Source organism: Stigmatopora nigra, chromosome 15 (assembly GCF_051989575.1).
Source record: "Stigmatopora nigra isolate UIUO_SnigA chromosome 15, RoL_Snig_1.1, whole genome shotgun sequence".
In the NCBI taxonomy this organism is placed as follows: Eukaryota; Metazoa; Chordata; class Actinopteri; order Syngnathiformes; family Syngnathidae; genus Stigmatopora; species Stigmatopora nigra.
This window is the reverse complement of record NC_135522.1, coordinates 8315177-8342624: the sequence shown is the minus strand read 5'-3', so window position 1 is coordinate 8342624 and position 27448 is coordinate 8315177. Positions and strand designations below refer to the sequence as shown.

General features: G+C 38.8%; 1 protein-coding gene across 6 annotated transcripts in view; it reads left to right on the top strand.

Moving 5' to 3' along the window:
* LOC144208223 (RNA binding protein fox-1 homolog 2-like) overlaps nt 1-25020 on the top strand; it is a 30674-nt gene extending 5654 nt beyond the window's left edge. Inside the window, exons 2-13 of one of the 6 annotated variants that reach the window (XR_013328849.1) lie at nt 3918-3968; nt 8869-9069; nt 9273-9449; nt 9961-10014; nt 10146-10238; nt 17373-17460; nt 17632-17688; nt 17985-18138; nt 19114-19156; nt 19548-19590; nt 20922-21028; nt 21602-21640. Coding sequence is in view for 5 of the 6 variants with exons in the window: in XM_077733953.1 (XP_077590079.1) it covers nt 3918-3968; nt 8869-9069; nt 9273-9449; nt 9961-10014; nt 10146-10238; nt 17373-17460; nt 17632-17688; nt 17985-18138; nt 19548-19590; nt 20922-21028; nt 21602-21677; nt 22376-22420 (1146 nt within the window). In the remaining variant the exon portion in view is untranslated. Of the gene's footprint in view, nt 1-3917; nt 3969-6358; nt 6772-8868; nt 9070-9272; nt 9450-9960; nt 10015-10145; nt 10239-17372; nt 17461-17631; nt 17689-17984; nt 18139-19113; nt 19157-19547; nt 19591-20921; nt 21029-21601; nt 21678-22375 lie in introns of those variants that run through there. The other 5 variants (XM_077733953.1, XM_077733952.1, XM_077733954.1 and 2 more) reach the window with 5 other exon arrangements.
* The last annotated feature ends 2428 nt before the right edge of the window (nt 25021-27448 follow it).

Sequence of the window (27448 nt, the reverse complement as noted above, 5' to 3'; positions counted from 1 at the left end):
TATGTCAAAAATCTTCTTTATAATTGTTCTTGCATGGCTATCCAAGTTTACTTTGTAATATCCTAATATTAAATATATGCATGCTTTGATTATGTCTGGATTTTGTACTTGAGACTTGCATGAGATTGAGGTTTTTTTTGGGTGGATTCTATGAAGCCCTTTAATTTAACACACTCCTCCTCCGTCTGTCCCACTACCAACCATCACCCCCCCTTCACCATCTGTTGACCTCATGTCATTTTACCTTCCGCCACCACTGCTGCTCCTTTTTTTCTTCCCTTCCACCCATTTGCTCCACTAAGTCCTCAACTTCTCTCCCTCTCCTAAAATAGCTTGTTGGTGAGAAAGAAAATAAATGAGAGACGCCCTTTAGTTTTGCCTTTAGAGCATGTGTGTTGTTGATCCAGCCTGAAGCACTGGACCTTCCAAAGCCCCTCCTTCTTCATAAACTGCATTCACTGTGGAAACTTTACTCCAGTTTTAAATTCTAGGCATCCATTTTAATGGAAGAATCCACAAATTGAATGGATAAACAAGACATAATGCTCTAAGTTAAGCAGTACCATGTGGCAAAAAAGCATGCCCACCCTATGTATATGTTTAAGAACAGGTATCAAATTCAGCCGCCATCACCAATCCCACAACCCGTCACCCCACCCCCTAAGAAAATATAAATCACACTGCATTCTTCTCCCATGACTCATTGTCTCCATTTCTCCAGTCATTGCTTTGTAGTTCTCCCCTTTTTCTTACTTTATCTTGGCATTCCATCCTCCCTGTCCTCTGTTTTGGTCTCTCCTTATTTTCATCCCCTTATTATATATATTTTTTCATTTGTTTCCCTAAATCCACTTCTGTCCATAGAGCTCTGACTTTTTTTTCCCCCGACAGATTGAATCCAGATGTTGCTCTGAACCTCCTCCCCCCTTCTGTATTCACTCCCATTTCGTCTTCCCTGCAGAATGAAACTATCTATAATTAGATGATTGGGTATAATTTAGGTTCAGATGTTGGTATTGTGGTTTTGGTCCAGGCTTCGTTGGTAGTATAGCACCTAAATTCGTAGTCGCAAGTTAGAAACATTCCCGAAAGAGAATTAAGATGGATCGTACAGTAAAGTATCCTTTAGCCGTACATTGGAGTACAAAAACAAAACAAAATTCCCAAGTGATCGACAAGTTATACTGAGCATTCAAAGTCTTCATGGGAAACTTCATAGAAGTGCAGCACACAAAAGAACTCTGTTTATTCAGACAAATGTATTTATTTAGTCCTAGTTTGTTTTGTCTGTAGTTTTCATATGTTCCAAACCAAAGTCGGGTTTTAAATTACCATGGTTAAATGCTTGATTCGGTAGTAGTTTGCCTGCTGGTATCCCTTTGAGCCTCCACATTGAAAAAGTGAGCTTGAGGTTATGGAGCGATGGGGCCAGTAAGTATTGTGGCTTGTGATTGGATTACATTATGTTCTGACTCCATGGAAAATAACTCTTACTCTTAGCAACGCTTCTTCCCCAGTTTACAAAATTAGATTAGTCTCATTGACTACAATGCAGAATCTACCTCGGTTGGATGATTTATTTTTTTAGTTTTGTATAAATCTCCATTGATGGCTTTGATGGTGATAAATAAGTTACCATTCTTAAAAGTGTTGTTATCATGAGTAGTAGTATCAATAGCCTAAATTTTGAGTTGACCAATTTTTATGGAAAACCAGTGGTTGCCATCTCCAGTCTTTGAGGGGGAGCTTTCCAGTCTGTTTTCCATATCTTCCTTCTCCAACATTCTTGAATCAAATAATCAGGATCGTTATCAGTCTTTTGGAGAGATTTCTGAAGAGTTTATCGTTTGATTTAGGTGAATTTGAGGAGGGAGACATGAAAAACAGAGTGGGCTTGACCGGAGTTGGTGACCCCTGGGCAAGCTTCTCCACAGCCCTTTTAAGTTTACAATAATTTACAATTGAAAATATTTATCACTACAATTTTAATAGTTTATATTTGGATGGATTTATAATGTCTAAACCTGTCTCCTACAGCTGATGGTGTTCAAAGTCTAGTTCACATAGACACAGTAATGTTAGTAATGCACAAAATGCCTGTCTTTAACCACCAGCTGTTTTTACAGAGTCACTGTATTGTCCAATATGAGTTGGCCCATTCCCCACTAATGTGTTGTACCAAGGAGATTGTTCCCCCTGGGGACAAGGCGTGAAGGGGGAAATTGGTTCCAGATGAAACAGGAAGTTAAGAGAGCCTAGACAAAGAAAAGGCTGTTTCATGGGGGACAGGTCTCAAATGTATAATCTTTTTTGCTCACTTAAATCGCAAACACTCTGCCTTCATCCAGTAAACATCTGGGACACAATGCACTTTGTAATTCATCTTAATTCTTCATTTTACCAAGACATAATGAACAAATCTTCCAACTTTATGGGAAGGCCTTTTCTTTCGTTCTGGCATTGATATACCCCAGTCAGAAAATGCATCTTCAATTTCAGTATAAGAGATGGATGTCACTTTTTTGCCACTGTAGTTTAAAAATACAATTTACTGTGTGTCTGATAAACCATGATTTGAAGAATATTTTGAAGAAAATACGTGTCTCACAGTTGTGCACAAGTAAAGTTTATGCTATTAAGTGTTCTTTTTTCAATTGCACGTATCATATTATAGGTCACATTGTTGCTGGAAGATTTTAGATTGTTTTCCTTTATTTTTGTGTTGTTTTTGGCTAATGTCACAAAAACTGGCAATTCACCAGGTGTGCATAGTTGCATGCACTGCATCTGTTGTTTGAACATATGAGCTAATGTTGTTTAATTGCAAAGTCTCTTTGCAGATACCTTGACTTACCCCTGACTCAATCTGGAATTCATCTAAATGGCATCTGTTTTTGGTTTTAAGGCACATACTGTCAAGCCACAGTTGAACTTCATTACCTTTCCTGCTTCAGTCAGCATTCTAGTCAATATGATTTCTGATGAAATGTGCTGTCACTTTTTCAGTCACTTGTACTTGATAGTTTAAATGAATGTCACCAGGGAAGGATTCCTTCACCAGTCAGGGCCAGGAGATTAAACCTTTTGACTTTTCATGAAAAGTGCAAATCTGTCCTTCTCGCTACTGTGGAATTACTTGGCTCAAATTCATGCTGAAACATTTTTTTCTTGATCCTTTGTGCTGGAGCTTTGAACCTAACATTTACCCTACTTTACTGTACCATCCCCCATCCATCTAGCCACATAAGCAAAACCATCTATTCTGACCCCTCAACAACGTTCCCATGTTTTTCCTTTCTCTTCATCTCCTGTAGGAGTTTCAGCATGAATCTCAGTAGGTGGTCATGTTTTCTCTAGAAGGCACGACGGCAGGCAGTTCCCAGTTCATGTCTTCTCCCTGTCTGCTGTCAAAATATCAGCATTTGGTTCACTTTCACCCATTGTTCCAGTCCTTCCCTACTGCCCCCCTCTTTTGTTCCCCTTTGCCTCCTCGTCACCTTTCAATGCAGGATACAATAGTTGCTCTAACCGGGACAAAATAACACTGAGGATATAGAAAGAAGGGATGAGACAGGAATGATCTAATTAAAATTAATTACAGAAACAAAAAAACAGAGCCTTGGTTAATGGGGTGGGTTCCAAATGCTTGAGAGGAGTAGACTGCCCTCTTTTTTGAGAGCAACACTTCATTGTTTTGCACTATATAAAATGTTTGTAAGCTGCACTAATGTATGAGGCCACAAGCTGTTAACTCTGTGGTCCTGGCATGGCAAGCATTTGATTATGCTGCAATATTGCTTTTAAAGTATTTAAACATACATGTTCCAATGAAAACTGACTTTTGGAGACATTCCAAAAACTGAAGTACAATACAATCACCCCTTTCCTTAACTCTCTGTCCTCCTCATCTCTTTCAGAACAATGAGCCCTTAAATCCTGGTTTCCATGGATACACTCCTCACAATCAGGTAAGAAATTAGTAATTATTATTATGTTTTTGGGATTACTTTTTTAATACATTTGACAACCTTTTACAATTCAACTGTGCAAGTAGTAAAACCTTCCCACTTAAGATTTGTCCCACAATCATTAGATTTTTATTTTTATTGAAGTAGGTAGTTATATTAGGTGGTTTTACCGAGCAAGACAGTCCATTTGGGTGTGTATTTATATGTATAGCACAGTTTAATTTTTTCTCCACCAGACGCTATTTAATTTCCTACCTGCGTCATCCGTTAGCTTATAAAAAAAAAACTTCTCTGAGGTAAGGATTAAAGAACCAGCCTGCTATTGAGCTCCTCTTTCAAAGTGAAGGCTCGTCACTCTCCACATGCAATACTGTTTCATATTGTTTCTATTCCACTCCAATTTATTTTAAGCGTTTCTCCCATTGCTTACCCTAATGAGTGCCTTATGTGCAGCGTTGTGAAAGGAGGGCTCGCAATTTTCCTATGCAGCAGTGCACTTGGGGGAGCTCTGACTACCTCAATGCTTGAGCAGGGAATACATCTGGGTTTATGCATTTGCAACTTATATCTTGGTTTGCTCATATAAAAAAAGCACTTATGTGCCCCCCCAACTTTATTTCAGCTTGAATGCACACCCTTGTTTTTCCAATTTTTGGATTGTAGCTTTTTGCCAGTGCCACAGGAGGGAAGTATTTGTCTGTTAGATACTTCTTCCCCAGAGACTTAGTCTGCACAGCCCATCATGGAAAATGTATCCTCCCATATATGCATATTTTTCTCCTCATCCCCTCCTTATCCTTCTCTGCACTTTGCGTCTTCTTTCTTGGGAATACAACTATTTTAGATTCCATGGCTGGTGCTGAAGAGCCGATTGGATTAGATAACTTTATTAATCCTGTATTCGGGAAATTTCATTGTGACAGTAGCAAGATTATTGCAATATATGTATTTTGTCGGTCTCTTTGTTTCCAATTGATCAAGCATTCTTTTTTCAAGAAAACTAAATTAAGTGAATTATAAAAGGTGGTTATGGGAAGAATTGAGCTTATAAAGAAGAAATAGAACAAACTTATTTCAGATGACTTCCCTCCTGTAAGGCCCGATGATGCAAATATAGTTATAGCAAGGATGTAGGTTTTTGTTGTTTTTTTTCCTATAGGTACTATATACTATAGGTTTTAATAGAGCCTATCACAGCTGACTTCGGCCAAAAGGCGGACTACATCTTAGAGTGGTTGCCAGTCAGTCGTAGGCCACACAGAGACAGACAACCATATATAGTGTTTGTGCATTTCTCAAATATTTGCTTTTTTAGTCTCATATCTAAATAAACGCAAGGCCTATTGCCTATCCATGGGGGGTATTTGTCGAGGAAAGCCTTTGTGCGCTGATGGGAATCACTTGATTTTTGTGTGCCAACCTAGGTTTAGCAACGAATTATCACAGCACATATTGTGTACTTTTTGTGCATGTGTTTCACGGGTTTATCAACATATTGGGTTTGTGTGCTTAATCTTCAGATCATCCCCTCATTCATCCTCATCCTCTTCACTTACAGCCCTAATCCTGTCATCCCACACTCTTTCTTTTCACTCAACCCTTTATCCATTTATCTCTTCATCCTGTTATCTGTCACTCGCATCCGTTGCCCCATTGTCCTTGCCTCCACTTTGGTCAACTGTTTCTCAATACTCCTTTTCCCCATCATCTCATTCTCTGAACCCGCCCTTAATCAGTCCCTCTGGACACAGTTCCAGCCAGACTCAGCAGATGTCTAAAAGCTTGGCATCAGGGGGAGATTCTTTCCGCAGTGCTCTGTACCGTGCGCATGGAAGCCCTGTGCAGAGAATTGCTGTCTTCTCTCTGCAAAAATATACAGTTTGGACACTTGAAGCTAAATGTGTTGTAATCATGCATTGCCGTATCTGAAGGATAAATGTATGGTTTGGGTTTAGAGTTGTGGTAAATCCCTCCTTTTTTGCAAGACTTCCAACTGTGTTTTGAAGGTAGCTGCTTCAGAAAATTGAGAACTTGAAACTTAGCCACAAACCCCTTTCTTTTATGATTTCTTATGTGGCTGCTTTTGAAACAGATGAGCTGTCGTGCAATAAATAAATCATCTATAAACACTGCAATGCAGTGGGGGTCGCCTTCGGTACTCTCACGCCAGTTTCAATTGAAGAAAGGCTTTTCTTCACTCTCATTTTCTTTTCACCCGGGAACTGAGAAAACTGCAGTGACTCCTTTCTGATTTGAACCAAGTGAAGATTTAGCTGGCTTCGTGGATCATCTATCCGATTGGAGACACTGAGGCTCAGAAGGAGGTGAAGTTTAAAAGAAAGGCGGGAACAGTCAAAGAGCAGTACGTGTAATGTGAGCGAGTGAATGATAGACTGCATACGGAGGAGAGAGCATTAGGGGGAGAGTAGAGATTGACTGTCAGGAAGGCAAAGACGCTAAGGCCTGAAGGGATCAGAGCAGCGAAGCAGGCTGGTGAGACGACGGAACAGAGGCAGACGGTGACAGGCAGTCGAGGCTTGTTTGAAAGAAGCGACACAGCAAGAGAAAAGGAGGAGTTGATGAGGGAGAATTTCAATGTGGATGACTGACGTGGACTGAAGACGTTGTCAGCACAGCACATGGTCGTGGTACTCAGGCCAAAAAGAGGAGGAGGAGGAAAAGGAAGGAAGAGCCGTACCAGGAAAAGGGGACCAGAAGTGGAACCGTGAATGTGGAGAGCCGATCAAGATCTGTTGGACCAGATCAGACCATGATGGGGGTCTATTACCCAACCAGACTTCTGGTAAGTTCTTAAATACAGTCTTGGAACTTGATGTTCATACCGGAAGTGGGGAGTTAATTTGTCCTTAGGGAGCCAATTACCAAGGTTAATGAGAATAGAAATGTATAAAATCAAGAAATCTGAATAAGGAGCTACTCTTGTTTGAATGAATTCACTGCAAAAACTGCATTTGCATTGTTTACTTGGCTTCAGTGTTATGTTTTTGTATGCGACTCTGACAAATAAACCTAAAGCAAAACAAGAGAAACACAGCTCTGTTTTTATTAGCAACATTGTTGCATATTATGTTTATACAGTTGATTGCATTTGCCCGCCCGACTGCTAATAAACGTCAGTGTTTCTGTGCACCACAGCAGATAGGCTGCTTGGGGATTAGAGCTGTATTATGCTTGTGGTTAGGTATCGTCTTCTTCTTGGTTTTAGAGTTCTTTACTGGTCTGTTAAAACTAGGTAGCAGAATTTAAGTGGTGTGTGTTGACAAGCATGAACTATTGGTATGACTATACACAGTTGTCATGTACTGTACAATGTGTCTCATGTAATAGAAAGTGCTTGCATTCTTTTGAAGCAATCCAATGTCGTCAACAAATGTCTATGCAGTTTAAACTCTTAAGTCGTTGGATTGATGCAGACAGGTGGCAAGGCCCAGTTGTTCTGTCATACTGTCATTCTCAACACACGTGAAAGCATTTCTATTGGCCCAACTTTAGAAATCATCATCCTTTGGGTTAGAATTTGAAATTGCCACCACATATCTCACTGCTTACATTCATGAATATTTTCTCTCATATTTGATTTTTTTTTCACCATTTGCTGATACTTGAAATTAAGATTGGGTCATTGCCAAACTTAATCAATTCTGTAGTACTTAACTCCTGGGCTAATGGGGTGCAAGTTACACTTTTAATCACAGTCAGCAGGAGCCTGTTGAATTTTCTTTCTTCTATTTAATGAATGATCCAACTGGATGTTATCCATCAGTTATTGATAGTAATTGTGGTGTCGCTCCTTTTTAATGTTGCAGATAATTAAGACTTCCATTATCATACTTACCATATCTAATTACATTTCCCTATTTAGGTTCCTTATTACTTTTATGCCACCCTCTTTCAGACTAAACGTCAGTACATTTTATGCAACAAGAAAAACGTTGTTGTTAACTTCTCTCTTCTGGATGTTTGTGTTGTCACTTCCAAGTCTGAGCCTGTGAACAGTTGATGTACTTCTAAGGAGCATTTTATGATTATCCCGTCAGCATGAAAGCCAGTGTGCTTCTCTACTCAATTGTCCATTAAAGGAGATGGGCAGTAGACTTTTTTTAGATGGACATTTCAGTGAATTACTTTTGAGTGACTGGTAGGGTCAGTACTTGGCTTTTAACGGCTAGTGTGGCTGTGACAAAAATGTGAGCAGTAGGAGTACAAATTAAAGACACTACTCATAAACCTTTTGTAAGACGAGTACTAGTAGCCAATGTTGTTTCACACATTGCATTGTTGTCATCTTATATCTTATCTTGCCCCTTACATTCATTGTATCCATTTTTTATAGCTCCATAGCCAGCTGAGTTTCTTATTTTTGCTTTGGTGTTGTGAGTTTTAAAATATTATGAGCAAGCAATATTGGTGTCACCACTCACAAACATATTCAGGATACAATTGATGTGCCCCACAAACAGCAAAACTATAAAGGCTGATTAGATTTTATTATTAGTCATATCATAGCAGTGCTGGAAATTTGAGTGCCTATTGGTGTCAACAAAGCTGGCCCAAGACAGATCTATTAATGTATACTGAAAATTGTAGTCTGGTATTAACAACTTCAGAAAAAAATGGCTTGAAATATATCCTAAATAACTATATATACTATGTATTTTTCTGTGTGCATCATTATAATCTTTAAAAATGAGTATTGAAGTCTCATACTCTAAATATTGCATGTGAGGCGTAAATATTTCATGAGTAGTTGACTGAAAACATTGCTGTTAGAGAAATGCAGGTAAGGGAGCTGGAGAGTATAGCAGAAATAGACTGAATTTGAGTACTAATAATATTGTGCATTGACTATATTTTCCCCCCACAATTTTTATTCCTGCAGGGGTCTCAGGATTCGACAGGAGCACAGGATGGTTTAGTGGCCCCACCCTTCTCAGCGTTCCCTCCTCCACCCCCTCCCCAGAATGGGATAGCCGGGACAGATTTTGGCCCTGGGGCTATGTTTGGTGCAGGGGGTCAAGGTACAGCTGAGGTAGGTGCTGGTGCAAATGTGGACACCACCAGTACCACCATCACGAGCAATGTAAGCATTGTATGGTGCTTTAGAGTTTCCTGGACCATTGTCAGGCCTCACATTTGTCTGCCCACATGGAATCAATTTTAGAATATACTAATATTTACCTTTATTTTCCATAACTTGGCATTTCATTTGTTAAAATAACAGCTGGTTATAAAATGAAAACTGTCCCCCTCCCATCCTTATTGCTTATTTGTCTTATATCATAGGGTAAGACTGAGGAGACATCCCAGGGGGAGACGGCTGTTCAGTGTGTTACTGGTGGGCCAGCAGCAGCAGGAGGTGGAGGTGCAGATTCGCCAGAGGCCAAAGGAACCCCCAAACGTCTCCATGTTTCAAACATCCCATTCCGTTTCCGTGACCCTGATCTCAGACAGATGTTTGGGGTAAGAATATGGCAACTATTCAATTTAACAAAACTATTTGTAAGCAGTCAATAACTGTGGTAAATTCTTTGTTAACACCTTACTGTTTAAGGTGTAGAGCTGAACAATATTTGGGGAAAAAATGACATTATGATTTTTTTTGTGGGTGTTTGGTATATATATTGCGATATTAGAAATTGAAGATATTTCAACAGATGACTTGAATAGCTCTTTTGGGACCACTTTGGTTGACTCTCCATGACCGCATTGTATTCAAATCATACTGATACGAACAAATAGTACTTATGTAAGAAGAGGGTATAGAATTTAAACCCTTACCTAGTATGAAATATATGGATCAATCAATCTGGCATGTCCAGTCAGGTCCGTTTTATAATCCTACATGATGGATGCCTGGTATACAATAAATAGTTAACCGTAGTGTGATACGTGGCCTGAACAAGTCAGAAGTTTTAGAATATCAAACTAACTTATTAATGTTTTTTGCACTTAATGTGTTGTTCTCTTGCAGCAATATGGGAAGATTTTGGATGTGGAAATAATTTTCAATGAGAGGGGCTCAAAGGTAAATCACAAATACAACCCACATTGTACTGTATTCTTTTCTCACAATATGTACAATGTATTATTGGAATGCCACCCCCCCATGACAATTTAGTGTCTGCTTACTTACTTGACCTGTACTTTGCGCCACAGGGTTTTGGCTTTGTGACATTTGAGACCAGCGCAGATGCAGAGAAAGCCCGTGAAAAGCTCCATGGCACATTGGTGGAAGGTCGCAAGATTGAGGTAATTTTCCCATCTCTCAAAACTGCACTGTTAAGGCCTGTCTTATGCTCTACTACTATTCTAACGCTGTACATCTCTGATTACTATCTAGCTAGCATTAATATTACTGTGATATAGCACATTCATATCCCACTGCCTGGTCCGCTGTAATTATTATTATTTATTTTATTTTATTTTTTTGGTGAGACTGATTGGGGGTGCAAGAACACATTTAAAGGCATGCTGGGGTACGTTTCCTCTGCAGCATTTTTTTTCCTCTTGAAGCTGTTGTCTCTAGTGCTTTTTGATGTGCAACTTGTAAGCCACATTTGATACATCAACTTTCCACCAGCAATTGGAATGAGGTCTTTGTGGTTGGCACCGGAGGGCACGAGAGGAATGCTGTGAAAGGATAATGCATGGCAGATTGCTATCAGATGCTCTAAATTTCTTCCCCTCGTGTACAATACATTCTGTTACTCTCTCCTGATATTGTGGCTAAGTGGTGATTGTGGCACCTAATGCAATCGACGCATGCTGGGAATCACAGCAGCACTGATGCATGTTTATTTTGTGTATATCTTCATTTGTCCTCGAAATCTATGAACAGCATTTATATATTTTTGTTAACTCTTTGGAGGGCACTCCTTTAGCTCATTGGCTGCCATTGACGGCACTAGACCGCCTGGCAGCAAATGATTGGTAGACATCCAATAATAATGCATGGCAGATTCCTATTGGGTTCTCTAAATTTCTTCTCCCTGGTTACAGTACATTCTGTTACTCTCTTTATTTTGTGGCTTAGTGGTGATGCAAACGACGCATGCTTGGAATCACAGCAGCACTGATGAATGTTTATTATATGTACTTTTTCTTAATTTGGACTAAAACATTTTTGTTAACCCTTTATAGGGCTCTTGTTTCACTTATTGGCTGCCATTGACTGCACTGGACTTTCACAGCCAGTCCTCCCAGTTCAAATGTATTGGACGTCTATTGTTGTCAATAGCAAACAACGGGTTAATAGTAATTATTGTTTCCTTAATTTTTTAAATATGTAAATGTATCATTTCTTCCTCATGAATATAAGTGGCATGGAAGATGAATTAATGTATTAAAAAAGAGCCAGTAAATATTCTAATTTATTTCGTTTTTGTTTTTTAAACACTAGCCTAAATAAAAAAATAAAACTCAAATTATTATTATTTTTAAATGTTTAATCTATTTTTTTCAAGTAATATTTAATAAGACATCATGTTATTAATAATAAAGTGTTATTGGGGTCCATAACCACAGCGCATTTGTATTTTTCCCCTGCTTTGGTCATTAGTATAAATAACACTCATTAAAATAATGATTTATGTAACAAGAAACTATGTGATTTTCATATATTTAGACAGCATAAGATTAAGCTTTATTTCAATGGCCAAAAATAGTCAATTGCCCTATGAAGGGTTAAGTAATTTTTCCTTCAGATTTTTTTTTAGTCCGTTTTATTGTTAGGGATCTCTTGACGATGGTCACTGCTGAACAATAGCTGTGCATGGGCTAATTGTGCTGACTTTCATTTGTATGTGTGTCTGTAAGTGTAAGAGGGAGTGTCGGCAGGACATGCATGACGAATGGAGGCTGGACCTTTTGTCCCTTTCCGTCTCTAATATGTTCTTATGTTGCGTTTCCAAATACAAAATAGTGGCCTGAACCCACTGCTATATCTTCTGCCAGCTCCACTTTCAGTCAGTCAGCAAGCTGAATGGATACAGATGGAGTTGCTTGGAGTGGCAGCCTGTCTTGTCCGTTGCATTGCTTAAAGCTGATTGTCTCTCAATATAATTAATGCATGAAATCAATATTGCCTCTGAGAGAAGTTTGTTGCATGCACTGTTGTACTTGTGTTACAAGTAGTGAAGTAGTCATGTTGGGCTGTCGTGAGTGATTTAAACAGTAGCCGGTTCAGTGTTCATTTATGGTGCATGGGCTCGATGAAAAAAAAGGGGCTGGCACAGGGCACACCTCTGGGTTTTGTTTATGTTTTCTTCCTTCTTTGGAGAAAAGTCAGGCACTTCTATTTGTGGTAATGCTTTCTGGAAGTTCTACTGCCTTGCAGGTGTTGCTATTGTAAACATTTCCATGTATTGGTCATTTCAGAGTTTGTAGAACTATACTATTGACAGCAATAAACAACATTCATAATTCACAAACTCTGATCTATTGAACCACGGTTTACAATGGTGTTACTTTAATGATGGAGGCTTACCTTTCACTGGCATGGGTTAAGTTAATGCCGCCTATTTATGCATGATTAGTGTTTTTACATGGAAATATAGTTTTGTAATTTCAGGTATGATCTGGGTGTGCAAATTCTTTCCTTGCATGTTTCATTTTGAGCTTTTTGTTATAGTATTGGTGATGGGGTTGTTTTATTAGCATGGAAGTTGGCATTTGGCCAGATTAGAGTCATGGTCTTTCCATCACAGTGGAACTGAATTAGTATTGTATACGTGTGTATACTTAATTAGAATGTATATACATGAGATTTTTTTTTTAATCGGGAAATTATTATTATCATTTATAAACACGTCAATGTAAATTCAACAAAGCATGTAGAGCCTACTTCCGCGAGGTAGGGAATCATTACTATTATATTCTATTGCCCTTTTATTTTTCTGGAATAAAACTCTGCGCCCTGAAGAAGTCACCTTGCTGAAGACCTCTAAAAGTATTCACATAAAAACTATACTAAACAGGCTCTGATGTTGATCCCATACTGTATCTCACCCTTGCATACCTGTAAAATAGTTGGGATTGTATAATCATACTCAGTGCTAGTGTCAATCTTGTCACACTCCCTCGATGGGGCATGACTTGTCATTGAAAAATCATAACATATTTTTATTTTTTCAACTTGATCAAATCTTTGAATAATAACTGCTTATTTTGTATTCATTTCATTTTGACGGGTATATAATAATTCCAATCATATCACTTTCACAAACTAGAAAAACATCAACTCGCAAACGTTTCAGTTTTTTGTTTAAAAAACAAAAACAAATAACATCTCATAGTACTTCCCTTTCACGATCCTGTACTTTAAATTGAGTATTGGTCGTAGTTCTGTGATAGAGAGAGTCTCAGCAGGAAGGGTCAGCTCCTCCACAGCGCAGAGTTTTAAACGGGCTGAACACAAAACCCAACATACACCATAAAAGATGTAGTTTTGCATGTGTAAACACATCCGAATGGGTTTTATTGGAGATGTTGATCATTAATGCATGGTTCTGCGTGGAGAAATCTTCTCAGCCAACACCTTTCATGGTGCCTTGCACTGTTCATTTGGGCCGGCCTAAGTATTTAGCATTTACAGTCAACCAAATCCGATATTGGATGATAGTCGTCGTCATTAATGAACCTAATTCTAACCTATCCTAAAAGTATTTCATGTGTTAAATTATGTAGATTTAAAAAAAAAAACGCTAGACAATTTACTCTCGTCTTTCCATCCTTGTCCTTATTTCTGTAACAATCTTCCATTGCCAGTCAATTTTGTCTTTTTTATCATTTTGATCCTTTCACCTTTATTTCTTAGTTTTTTATTTAGTATTGCCATTTAATGTCTGATCCAGCACCCCCCACGAGCCTTTTGAGGATAAGCGTTTCAGAAAATTAATGAATGAATATTAGCTGTCTTTAGAGAGTTCTTTTTTTTAGGGTGGCTGGATTGGTAAAAACTGTAAATTCTGCTATCTGTGGTTTATTTGCCGCACCAAGATGAATTTTCTCACCTCTCCATCCAACAGATGAAAACCTACACCATATTTTCTTTATATAAAGGAAGAGTAAGTTAGTTTTTCTATTTGCTACATCTTAATATTTTGCTATTCTTTCACTATTGGCCAGTTGTTATTGGACCCAGACTACATTCACATTCACAAATTGGTCTTAAGAATGCAGAATTCTTCTTTCACTTGCGTAATTGCTATTATAATACACAGGTCTCTATAGGGCTACCATTCCCTCTCCTACTGTATCTTTATTCCATATTATTTCCAGCTGTATCACGGCTTCTATCAGGTTTTTTATTTGACACGAATGGTGAAGGGATGACGTCTAGCTTTCTTTTGTTGCCTGGATTATTTGTTCCTTTATTTATTATATTTTTTCTGTTTCCCTGACGACTTCTGTGTGTTGTTGTCAGTCTCCACGGTAACCACTCGCTGTTTCTGCTGCAATGGTAAGTTGTGTAAAAACATTTATCACTCAACTGATCCCCTTTTCCACCTCACCCTTGAAATGGGCATCTTTATCAATATGGACGACGTACAGATTGTAAACTCAACACTATAATTCTATTGGTATATTGGGACGCTTGAATACAGTGCCACTCATTTTATTTAGCATACTTGACATAACAATTTGCAGTCACAACATGGAACATACAGACACTGTATGCAATAGTCCGGATTGTGTAAAAGTAATACTTTCTGCACCCATCCCCTCACCCCCACCATCCCATTAACACCTCACTGAGAATGACCGAATGTAATCACCCTCCTCTATGCGATGACGTGGCTTTTCAGTCTTTCTGCTTATTGTCCATCAGTTAATGAAGTATTTATCCTATTGATTATGATTAATTTTCTTTGATAAAAATCACTGTTGCATACAGTTTTCTTTCAGCGAATGCAGATCGTTAATTCCTTCATTTTATTGATCTGCCTGCATTTTACATGCTTGTAAGTTTGACTCATAAAATGTTGAGTTTGGCTATATAATACATTTGGAAACTTGATATTTGTAATATAATTCTTTTGCACAATACATTTTTCCTAACCTAAAACAAAACAAAAAAAACTTGAACCTCTTGGACTATAAAGATCTCGTATCTGCTCAGCAAATCCATATCATACACACCTTTCCAGCTTTAGTCAACCAAATGTAAAATGTGTATAAATAGATTTGGGAATCAACAGTGATTGATTCTGCTAAAATTGCCGTTGCAGACTAACACCAATGATCCACCAAAACTAACAAAAAATGGTCACCCTCATCTAATGTAATTTGATTGTTCTTTTGTTTGAAACCATATTATATAAAGAGCCATGTTCCCCCGACTCACTAATCAGACAGTGTTGTAACCATATGCGTCTTAAACCGATGCGGGGTTTACGTTGCTGTTTTTGGGGGCTCTATTATGCTGCCATTTTGTTTTCTTCTTTTGGTTTGGTATTCTTGTAGTGGATTGTCTGTGTATCAGTAGTTGTAGTGGTAGTCATAGTGTACCGGTTTTAGTGTGTGACACAGTTCTCTTGCCTGGCACAGTGTCTCATGTCCATTTTATTTCTCTCCTTTTTGGGAATGAGGATTGCTCTCTTTCGCTCTCACTCCCTGTTTCTCTCTTTCCAACTCTCTCCTCTTATTTTATCTCTCATGTCCTCTATCTCTCAGTCTCTGTTTCATCCATCCTTTGGTGCCGTTTCTCAACCCACCATATGAGATCTTCAGAAGAATGGTCACCAGATCTAATTGAATGACGCACCTTCATATACTTATATATATATTTTTTGGATTAAGACATGTTTTTGTGTTATTCATGTATATATCCCTTGTTTATGATTTTGTCTTTTTGTATATGGACTGGCTGTGTCTCTGTACTTCTCACCTGCATCCTTTCCTCTTGAATCACCAGTTTTATTTTTGTCTCATGTGTTTGATGTGGGAGTGCTGCGATTGTTTTGATTGGTCTCTATGCTGCATCCGATGCTTGCTGATTGGCTGATTTTTTTCTTTCCCGTTTTCACTCTTGGTCATGTGATGCGCCCATATTTGGCTGCTTGTAATTTGTGTTCTATGATTGATTTTTTTTTTAAAAACAAATGTTTTTGCACCCCCTTTTACTCTCCCTTGTATTGTTTGTATTTGTTTTAGGTGTGTAAACCCCACAGATTTGGTTTCATATGGAAATGATATTTTATTTTGTTTGATTTGATGGTCGGACTGGACTGGTGGGGCATAAAGAACAGAACATTCTGAATGTATTATTAACCTTTTGACATTTTCAGATTTACCTTCCATTTTGGTCTATGTTGATTTGCATGACTTCCTGTCAGGTTACCCTATTCCATTGATTGAACATGACACAAACACAGCTAGATATCAGACAAACACTAAAGTTTATTTCTGTAAACTAGACACGTTCAGACATTTCACAACATGTACAAAAAAATTACTTTGGAACAAAAAATATCAGAATTTATGCATTTTCTCAAGTGCCATAAGCGTCTGGATTAAACAACACTTACAAGATAAGTTAATCGTATCATTTTCCGCTGACCTTGTACTTAGCAATGAAGAAATAGAAGGAAAACATTTTCCATGTGAATCAAGCTGAGCAGATAAAAAGCATGAGTCAGTTGAATAGGCAATACGGAAGGCAATCCTAGCCATTAATGGTCTCTAAATGGAAGCTCAGTGTCTATGAGCACACAAGTAGTCTCATTCCTCAATCTTGCTCCTTCTTTGTCAGGGACAGACTCTTGCTTAAAGGTCATAAATCCTAGCATTGTTGCATAGTCAGATATAGGAGCTTGGGCAGAGGGCTAGATCGTTTTTAAGATAATCAAAAGCAGTTAAAAATGAATTATGGAAGCCTAGAGTGATCCTTTGAAGCTGCAATCAGGAATTTTGGATTGGACAAGCTCCTTATTGGACTGAAATACTCCCCCATCCTGCATTTGTGCATGCCAAAAAATGTCCTCCTCTCCATATAGTTACTGCAGCGTTGTAACCAATTTAGCTCGTAGCAGCCCTCATACCTCACAATGAATCGGCAGATCATTACCAGACCGCTGGCTCTTAATTGCATGATGACTCAAAATAACCGCAACTGCTCCCACCTACTTTTGCACAGTTAGAATCAAGAGTGTGTTGCAACTAACATTGCGGTATCATTAGTTTAACCAATGCACAAAGATGGGCTAGACAAGCATACTTTTGCAGCACATAATTGCAGGCATATCAGTTTAAAACTCTGTTTGCGACAAATGCATCGATGCACAGTGATGGCTTTATAATGAAGTAATCCACATTACGGTTTACTTGAGTGTCCTCTTTCCAGTTGTTTTTTGGGGCTTTGACTGTATCCCCTTCCATTGCCAGGTGAATAATGCCACTGCCAGGGTGATGACTAACAAGAAAATGGTCAGCCCCTACCCTAATGGAGAGGCTCTGAGCACGCTGCCTTATGGTAACAACTGCACTGACTCACTAACAATGAAGCAATGTGCTCGCCTGATCATCGAAACAAAGTAGTAGTCTGTCTGTGATACTGTCTCAGCTAAGGATCTTAAAAGTGCTTATGCTCGTTAGAAACTGCAACTCTGTATTGATTTGCCCACTCTCCTTCTCTAACTTTTAGCAGGATGGAAATTGAGTCCAATGGTTGGGGCTGTGTATGGACCGGAGCTCTATGCGGGTAAGATTCTATCTCCCTAAGAAATATGCAAAACTCTAATCCTCATTCCATATTCTATTTTTACCGACCTTCTAGGCTTTACTTTGTATTAATGTATAGTTACTTAGCACTTGTCCCCACTATTGCTTAATAAGATGAAACCCTTAAGGCTAAGGTGAAATGCTTTCCTTTTGTTGGCTTTCTTCCCCTGCTTAATTTCACCCTGGGCTTCAACATGTATTCCGTTGTATTCCTGACTAATACACTATATAATAACTCTTTATATTTTCCTCTTTTTTCCCCTATGCCCTCTCTAGTTCCAGGTTTCCCCTATCCTTCAGCAGCTGCAGCTGCCACGACGGCCGCAGCAGCTGCTGCATTCCGTGGCGCTCACCTTAGGGGTCGGGGAAGGCCTGTCTACAGTGCGGTGAGGGCGGCTGTTCCTCAGGCAGCTATCCCTGCCTACCCTGGGTAAGAATTTTACAACTCTTTACATACAATAGTTGCAGATCACACATGGTTTGTACAGTAGTGGACGGTGTAGTCGGTAACAGAACCCATTTGACCTCTTAATCTATTTTATACAAACATCATTACCATTATAAAAACTATCAATACTATCCAAAAAGTCACAAGAAGCCATGACTTATACATTTGTACAAATGGCAAGTGGATTATCATTCAATCTGCCCTGTATTAAAACAGTATTAAATTTTTAGATTTTTACATTCTCAATTTCTGAATAAGGTTATGAACTCTCACTATTTCCCAAGATATGTGAAAAAAACATGTATTTAAATATCATGAATACACATTTTCAAACAATTTACTGGATAGCGTCTTGCAGCTCCCTTGATGATCATTCACAACACCCTAGTTGCAATTCACAGCGTTAAAATATTCATTTGGTTTATACAGTCCTAATTTTATCCAGAATTCACTTATTTTTTTGTACACCACCGACCCCTATTGTATTAAACACTTTGTTCAGGTTGTCTAAGAAGTTTATCATTTTTTTAACCGAATGGTGTTTCCTTTGCATGCTGCATGGGTGTGAAATAACTCTCTTTCTCTCTCTTTCTCTCTCTCTCTCTCTCTCTCTCTCTCTCTCTCTCTCTCTCTCTCTCTCTCTCTCTCTCTCTCTCTCTCTCTCTCTCTCTCTCTCTCTCTCTCTTTCTTTCTCTCTCTCTCTCTCTCTCTCTCTCTTTTCTCTCTCTTTCTCTCTCTCTCTCTTTCTATTTATCTCTCTCTCCATCCACTTTCCTTTCCCTCAACCCTGACTTTCTGAACTCTATCTGTCTCTCTCTGTTCCTCTCTCAACCACCCACCATGATTTTTGCGACTGTGCACCATTCTGTTTTTTTGCACGACTGCCCCCATTCCACCTCTCCCTTCTCCATATACCTCCTCTCTGTCTCTCTCTCCGTACTCTTCCTCTCCTCTTAGCGTGGTGTATCAGGATGGGTTTTACGGCGCTGCAGACTTATATGTAAGTAAACTCACCGCCCACCAGCACAGGCTTTGTTCCCCTCCTCTCACAGCTTCCTCCTGCTCTTTCCCTCTGGGTGTGATTCGGCATGTTCGTCCTGTCATTCGCAACACAGAGCTACCAGCCCAGTGGATGTGGCTGTGGTGAATTAGTATGAAGCACAGCATACTCCCACTGTTAACTTATTTGAAATTTCACATTTATTTATCTTTTGGAGGGGGAAAATCATGAAATTTGGATCTGGCTCAGCTGAAAGTTGAACCAATTTGAGAAGAATTACTGAATATCATGACAAGCTGTTCTGTGGCTGGATGAAGCAGTGTTGCAGGTGTATGAATAAAGTGTGTGTGTGTATTCAGGTTGACAACAGTTGTTTCTGTTCTCTCTATAGACTAGTGTTTCAGGACTCAGTCCTTAGTACCAGATTGCATCAGGTAGGGTCAACTGAACACCAAATCCAGTGTGCATCGCTTTCCTGTATTCCCTACTCTGATCTTGCAGTCATTTTTTTTTATCTGGTCTGGAACACATTGTCTTTTAGTAGATGTTCCACTGCTTCCAATTGTGCTTAGTTTTATTTGTTGTATACTAACTCCCTGAAATGTGCACTTTTTTTGATTGTGGGGTCTGTACTAAAATACTAAATAATTTCTACTTCCAGTTTCAGTAGAGCCTGATATTGTCTGGTTGAAAAGATTCTGAGGAATTGACCTACTACTCTTATTTTTTTGCTGATTAGAGTCATTTAAAATGGAACCAAGATAGTTTAATCACAAATGTTAAGTTCAAGTGCCCTGCTTTTGAAATTGGAGGTTCCATTCACAGCGAGGTTTGGTCGCCTGCTGTGTGAGACTCTCTCTCTCTCTCTGATGGCCTCAAGTTAAAATGGAGAACATGGTCTCTTCCTGATGGTTAATCAAGCATGTGTGCCGCATGCTGACAAGCTGTGTTTCTGCTAACAACCTCCACTCCTTTCACTCACCCAAAAAAAAGGCCTTGCTTCCTCATGAATAATCCAATCTTCTTTACGCCTGCACCCATCCACCAAGCCTCCGTGTTTGAATGTGTTGTGTTGCAGGTGGGATTATTTATTTATCTATTTTTTGCTTTGCTGTACTGTCCTCTGATCAGATGACAAAGGTGTTTGGTGTGTTTCAAATAGATTGGAACTGTGATTTGGGTCAAGCATGCAGTCAGTCTTAGATGATTTTTATTGACAGTAATAGCTTGTATGAATGGTCTGTAAGCGTGTAATCCTTTTTCCAAGTCTACTCCTCTGTTTTCTTTGACCTGTCTACTTATTGAATCCACATGAAAATGTAATGTCTTGTATGTGTAGATGTTATTGTTGTTACACCCCAGAAAAACTTTATTTTGTGTCCACGCTAAGTTTAATTCTAAATTCAAACCTCTAACCTTTACAGGCATATCCTTTATCATTTTAATATTATGGACATTTTCAAAATATGTAACATTTTTAAGAAGTGACACTGTTACTAGATTTGTTACATAGTCATTTTTTAAGCTTTTATTTCTGTTAATTTTGATGATTATGGATTATAGTTGATCACAGAGAATGTAGGGTTAGAAAACACAGGTAATTATAGTTTATTTAAAAACAACCACTCAAATTGTGAGCTATTGGCACAGTAATGGCCGTTTAGCCCAAGTATACTATACTTTATTTTGTATTTCCCTTTACATAACCCATTAGCTCCTGTTGCAGGAGTCCCTTTAGTCAGTTGTGTTGTGCACGTGTCTCCAGGGAGGCTATCCTGCTGCTGCCGCTGCAGCCGCCGCCGCCGCTTATCGCTACGCTCAGCCCGCGGCTGTTACCGGAGCAACCGCAGCTGCTGCCGCATACAGTGACAGGTAAGGGCAAACAACAACAAACTCACAGATCTCTTTACTGTAGAAGAGCTTAAAATGCACCCTCTCTTCACAGTCCGACGAGGTTGTGTATAGTTCATGTTCAAATGCTGAACTGCATCCGACAGAATAAACAACTACATTCTGAGCTATAGCAAAGCATTAGGATTAATCCTTATGTTGATTATAATTTGATGTATATTTACCCAAATGATTCCTTGTTTGTGTAAACCATTTTATAATGCAGATCCAAAAGATGCTCTAAAATATAGTTTATTTCAATGGAGGCGGCATGTTATGTCAAGATCCACATATGGAATTTAATCTTGTAATAATGTGACTTATATTACATAACATTACTTTTTTACTCATGTAATGTTACATTATGACTATTGTTATTACAAGCAGTTACTTAATATTACAATATTCATTTTTTGAACCAAGCTTTTTTCTCCTAGTTAACCTTCAAATGGTATTATTCCTTTATTCTGTTGTCCTTTTTATCCTTATCTGTTGTATTTTGGCGACTGGCTCTTCAATATTGGTTAAGTTTCACTTTTTCCTTTCTAATTGTAGCTATGGGCGAGTTTACACGACAGATCCGTACCATGCTTTAGCCCCAGCTGCCGCTGCGTATGGAGTGGGAGCCATGGTGAGAGAACATATTACTTACAGCATTTTCCTTTTAATTTCTGTTTTCATTTTTCTTTGCACCTTTTGATAATTTACACTTTACATCAGTCTCTCTATCTACTGTATTAGTGTATATCTCTATTGTGTCATTATTTAGGAAATATTTATAAAACATACAAATTAAATTTGAAAGTGACATTCTGGCCATAATAGTTTATCTCTAAATGTGCCCTGGGATTTAAAAAAAAGTTAGTCTAAATACTATCATGCAAATATGTTTCAGAAATGAGTAAAATTAGGAAAAGGCACTAAAACCTAAAAAACTAAACACACAAAAAAAAACCAAACAAGGTCATTGCATAGACAGGTTAGCGATGATACTGTTAGTTTACATACAACACATATATTGCATGTGACCCACCAGGCAGAAATGGGGGCAATTTTTGCAAGGCAAAACAAACCATTGAAAGATAAACAGACCTTGTCACCTTATATGTGTATTATATTTGACAATGTTATCCTGCCTACTTGACCAATCTCGACAGATCAATTTTTTTATAATGCTTAATAAGGCCCATTTTCCTCTTGTTTGTTTGAATTGTACAGGCTCGGTCGGGAGCATTAGCCCTTATTGCTATAGTTATAGGGAGACAACTGCACCCACTGTAATATATAATAATAGCTCCAATGTGACAATGATCTCTTTTTCTCTTTCAGGCCAGTTTATACAGAGCAGGCTACAGTAGGTTTGCTCCATACTAAAGCCACAAATTCCACCAAGGAAATTCCATGTCCCTTCAGAAGCCTTTTTTTTTTTTAAAGATCTTTGTTTGGCAGACATGCCCTTCCATCTTTCTGCTGGTGGACTAGAGTGACAGCCCGCCCTTACCCCTTTCCCCTCCTTTTTTTCCAATTGGCAGGAAAGCTCATTGCCACATCACCAAGTACCTTTCCTGTCTGTCTGACAAGGATCTATTGAAAAAGCTCTCGGCACAATTTATGACCGCATCTTTTTAGAAACACTATTGGATCAGGAATAAAAAGACTAACTTGATCCAACACACGACACTACACGTTTTTCTCGAAATCCTCAGTAAATCCATGCTCACGTCTCGGCGTCCTTCAGCTGCCAAAAGATCAGCATTACTACAACAATAGACCCTAAAACACGACATTGAAGAAAAGCAACATCCAATTCATTTGTTGTGAACACGGGAGCATCTCACTAAGAGGAACCTCTAAAGTCCAAGTTAAACCAATACCATGAACAATGGAGCACTCAATTTTCAGTGGAGTCCCCTATACATCTCTACTCACCCATGGGTGCAAGTAAATATATATATATATATATATATAAATGTGTAAAAAAAATTAACAAAAAAATGTTTTGTTCTGTATTACCTCAGTATTTTGTTGATCTGCTAGTTTTTTTTTGTTGCCATACTTATTTAACATGCCTTTTATTTCTGGTCCTCATCAATTCACAAAGAAAACGAGCCAGTTGGGATTATTTTAGTGTAAGTATGACGAGGAACCTTGCTCTTATAACCACACCTCTAAAAGGATAGATATGATTTTCTCTATGTGAGACTTTGTAAGTTCAACAGCAATGCAGTGACTGAACCAAAATGATTAATTAACAATCAAATATCACCATAAGATATGAAATAAGGCACCATTTTTTTGGCCTATAAATTAAATCCGTCTTCTTGCTGCTGGTTTCAATAATAATAAAACAAATTAAAACAATTGTCATGGTTATATACATTTCACATTTCAGGACATAATCAATTATTGCAGGATTTTTTATTTTTTTTATTCTATCATCCCGTCAGGCACTACTTTTTTTTATTTTTAATAGGAGGCCTACCCAAGTCTCTCTACCATGTAATCGACCTCCATTTACGCGCACTATATTATTGTTATTATTTGCCTTTGTTGGTTCCAAAGATTTTTTGTTGTTGATGTTAAAAGAAAGCACATTTTAGACTTGATGGATTCTTTTTTTTGGGTGGTTTTGCTTGTACTTGACTATTATATATTTTTAAATCTTTCCTTTTCAGCTCTGTATTTTTTTTTAGGCTGAAACAGTCCAGTTTAGTGTGCAAGATACATTTCAAAAGTTTGCAGCACTTTTGGGAACTTGCAATTCAAAATCTTGATAGATTTTTTGATCATTTACTGATAGATTGACTTTTATTGCCGCCCTACATTCAAAGTGTTTGGATCACTTGAGAGATGATTGACTTGGAATGTGTTCAGCTTTTTTGGAATTGCCAAAAAAAAACAGAGGATTTTTTGGAATAGGGCTGTTTCCAATTGGGAACAATGGAACATTGTGTGGGTTTAAACTGGGTAATATTAAGGTGAAGGGAATTAATTCATCCTGGAGTTGACAGGACACCATTTTTCTTTCCAGAGTTGCTGATAGACGAGCACCCTGTGAGGATGTTTTGTATGATTGTGACACAGTGTGCTGTAGTGAGTATTTTTTGTGCTCTCTTTTTTTGTCTTATTACTCTTACAAGTATTACCACAAGTGTTGCTATGCATGCTTTCCTGAGGGAGGACAGAGGTCCCAGAATTTTTTCCTTTGTGCATGAATTCAAATCTTAGTGCTGGATGACGACAAGGGGTGCGCAAAGTTTTTTTCAGCTTAGTGGGATGAGGGAACAATATTTGGATGTTTCTTAGGAGGAAAGTGGGGGTTTGAGGAATAAAATATCCGAGCCCAAAGCGGATTTTTAAGTCTGCTTTAATAATCTGCCTGATTTTGTCCAAATGTCTTTAACGGCGTCATGGGAATCAGCAGTCATATCAGTTATGTTGGAAGTTTAATTTGGAATGTGCACCACCCCCACAGTCTTCCTGCGGGTTTCCCTTTGTAATATGTGATAACAATGCTAATGCAGGCCCAGTGGGGTGCACATCAAAATTTTGCCTCTTAGTGGAGGAAAAAAAAAATGAAAGACGAAAAAAATTACATGTTGAGTCCATGATACTTTTTCGCTAGAGATCTTATTTGAAAGACTACAATGGGAGAAAAGTGTATGTATACTGTAATTTGAATGACAGAAGCCAACTTTCCACACTGCTGGTCCTCTACTCTGACCCCTCAGTCCTTGCACGGGTCTGGCATAAAACTGTTTGCTGGAACATCGTGACTTGGGATGAAGGAAGTGGGTGTAAATTGCATGTGGCCTCTTTTCTGTGTCACGTTATTTAAAATTGCATTTGACAAAGTGACTTTTCATTTCATCATGTATTTTCTCACAATGTTTTATTTTGCCATCTTTGTAACTGCTTTCTGTTTATTCTCCATTATTATTGAATGTATATAATAAAACTGTTTGGTTTTTATACTGCTTTGTGGATATGATTGCTTGATTTGGCTTCCCCTCTAGTGAGAGTGCTGATTTAGTGCCCATATTTCCGAATTGCACTTGAACGCAGCACACGTGTTTTGGTCAAACAATTACTACCATGCGTCTGGATGTGTTTGTAAATTGGACTTGAACACCGGTGTGTTAGTGAGCAGATGCAGGTAAGCAATGTTAAACAATTTGAAATGCTATTTAACCTTAACATCTGATATCCTGTTCAATTTAAGAGCCAATATGTACCACGGTTGAGTCATTTTTTGTCCTCGGTGTGGTAAAGTCGGAGAAAGGGAAATTGGTGATTCTTAAATGAATTTCTTTGCGTCTATCTTGTTGTGCCCTGCGATAGATCGATTCAGGGTATCCCCAGCCTCTGGCCCCAAGTCAGCTTGAATAGTAGGCTCCAGCACCCCCATGACCCTTGTGAGGTTAACGTTTAATAAGATGATTGAATGACTGACATTTTGGTGCATAATACAGCAGAGAAAGTACAGCTGTTTTTATCCACAGCCGAGTGAAATAACAGAAATTCTGCGCAGTCTTCTGACACGTGAATCGCGTTCTCTGCAGACCGTTAACTCGTGACTCGGATGATAGATGGAGGCAATGATTGTGCAGCATTAATGCTTCTTGGCTTTTGTCCTGCACCAAATCTACTGCGTTGATCAGTTCTTACTCTGGAGCCTCCTATTTTGTATCAAGGAGAGAGAGTGAAGGGGATGGCAATCTGGAAATCATCTTTAATTGTAAATGTGCTGATAATGGGTCGGATGTGGCGGCGAGCCTTTTATGACAGCTAATTGCACAGATACACAAGGGTACAATTGCCAGTCTGATGGGGTTGCTTGCTAAGTGCTTGAAGGGGGATGATATGAATGTGTCTGATTGAAGGGGATTTGTGAAGGAATGAATTGACCTTTACATAATCTACAGTTACTGAAGGAGATCAGCCATAGCAGTCAAACTCCTTTTTGTGGCCTACTGAATGAATCCCAACCTACCTATCTGTATTCCATATTAAAATTGCACAACAAATTGAATGATACACTGGATTATATATTTTTTATGATCACTACTCACATGAACAAACAATATATTAATAATATAAATCTTGTAATAATTGACTCCCCCAGATTTATAATGTTTTAATCTTTTTTTGTGCATGATTTAAAAAAAAAAATCCTTACAATGCCCTGTCATGCTTTGGCCAGTAGGGAGAGATAGTCTCCCCATTTTATCCTGGGTTGACCTCGTGGACTCCGCCCAGTGGGATGTGCCTGAAACACCTCAGCAGGGAGCTGTCCAGTAGGCATCCTCATCCAATGGCCCAGTCACCTCAACTGCATAATCCCAATGCAGTAGACCAGCTGTTCTATTCCAATCCCTTCCCAGTTGACCAAACTTCATATGTTATTTTTAAGGGAGAGCCCAAACATGCCACAGAGGAAAGTTATTTCAGCCGCTCATTTACAAGATTTAATCATTTCGGTCACTCCGACATCTCATGGCCATAGATCACGATAAGAACGTAGATCAACCGGAAAATAGAGGTCTTGCTTTCGGCTCAGCTCCTTCTTCACCACGTCAAACTGATGCAGTGCAGCCGCAGCGATTCGTCTTTTGATCTCCTGCACCATTCTTCCCTCACTTGTGAACAATACCCCGAGATATATAAAGCATACCTCAGTGTTCAAGGCATGCGGCTGCAAGCCCAATGGCACTACTACAAAGTCAATCATCAAACTATGCCCGTGGGTCTTTTATTAATATTGTCTCAATTTCTGAACTGCTTTATCCTCATTAGGGGGGTGCTGGAGCGTATTCCAGCTGACTTCGGCCCATAGGCGGAGGACACCCTGAATTGGTGACCAGCCAATCGCAGGGTACAAGGAGACAAACTACCTTTCACACTCATACCTTTGGGCAGTTCAGAGTGTCCAATCAGCCTACCATGCATGTCTTTTAAATGTGGGGGGGAAACCAGAGTACCCAGGGAAAACCCACACAGGCCCGGAGAGATCATGCAAACTCCACACTGGTGGACCGACCTGGATTTGAACCCAGGTCGCACACTGTGAGGCCGATGTGCAAACCACTCGTCCGCCGGGCCACTTGTTAACATTGTATGAACTTATAAATTATTACATAATTTAAAAATGAAAAATTCCAATTATGATTATTTGTTTTAATTATTTCTCATTTAAGTCACTTGCTCTTTAAAAGCTTGAAGGTTATAAGTGTCAACTTTTAAATAGATGTCCACTCTAGTGACTATGATCCCTGAAAGGGTTAAGTCGGGAATTCCCCACAGAAGGCCAAACATAGGTGAAAACCCATACATGCATGAGTGGACATGCACGTTTTACACCAACCAACTCATGACTGTGACAGTACGCTCAGTCTCATATTG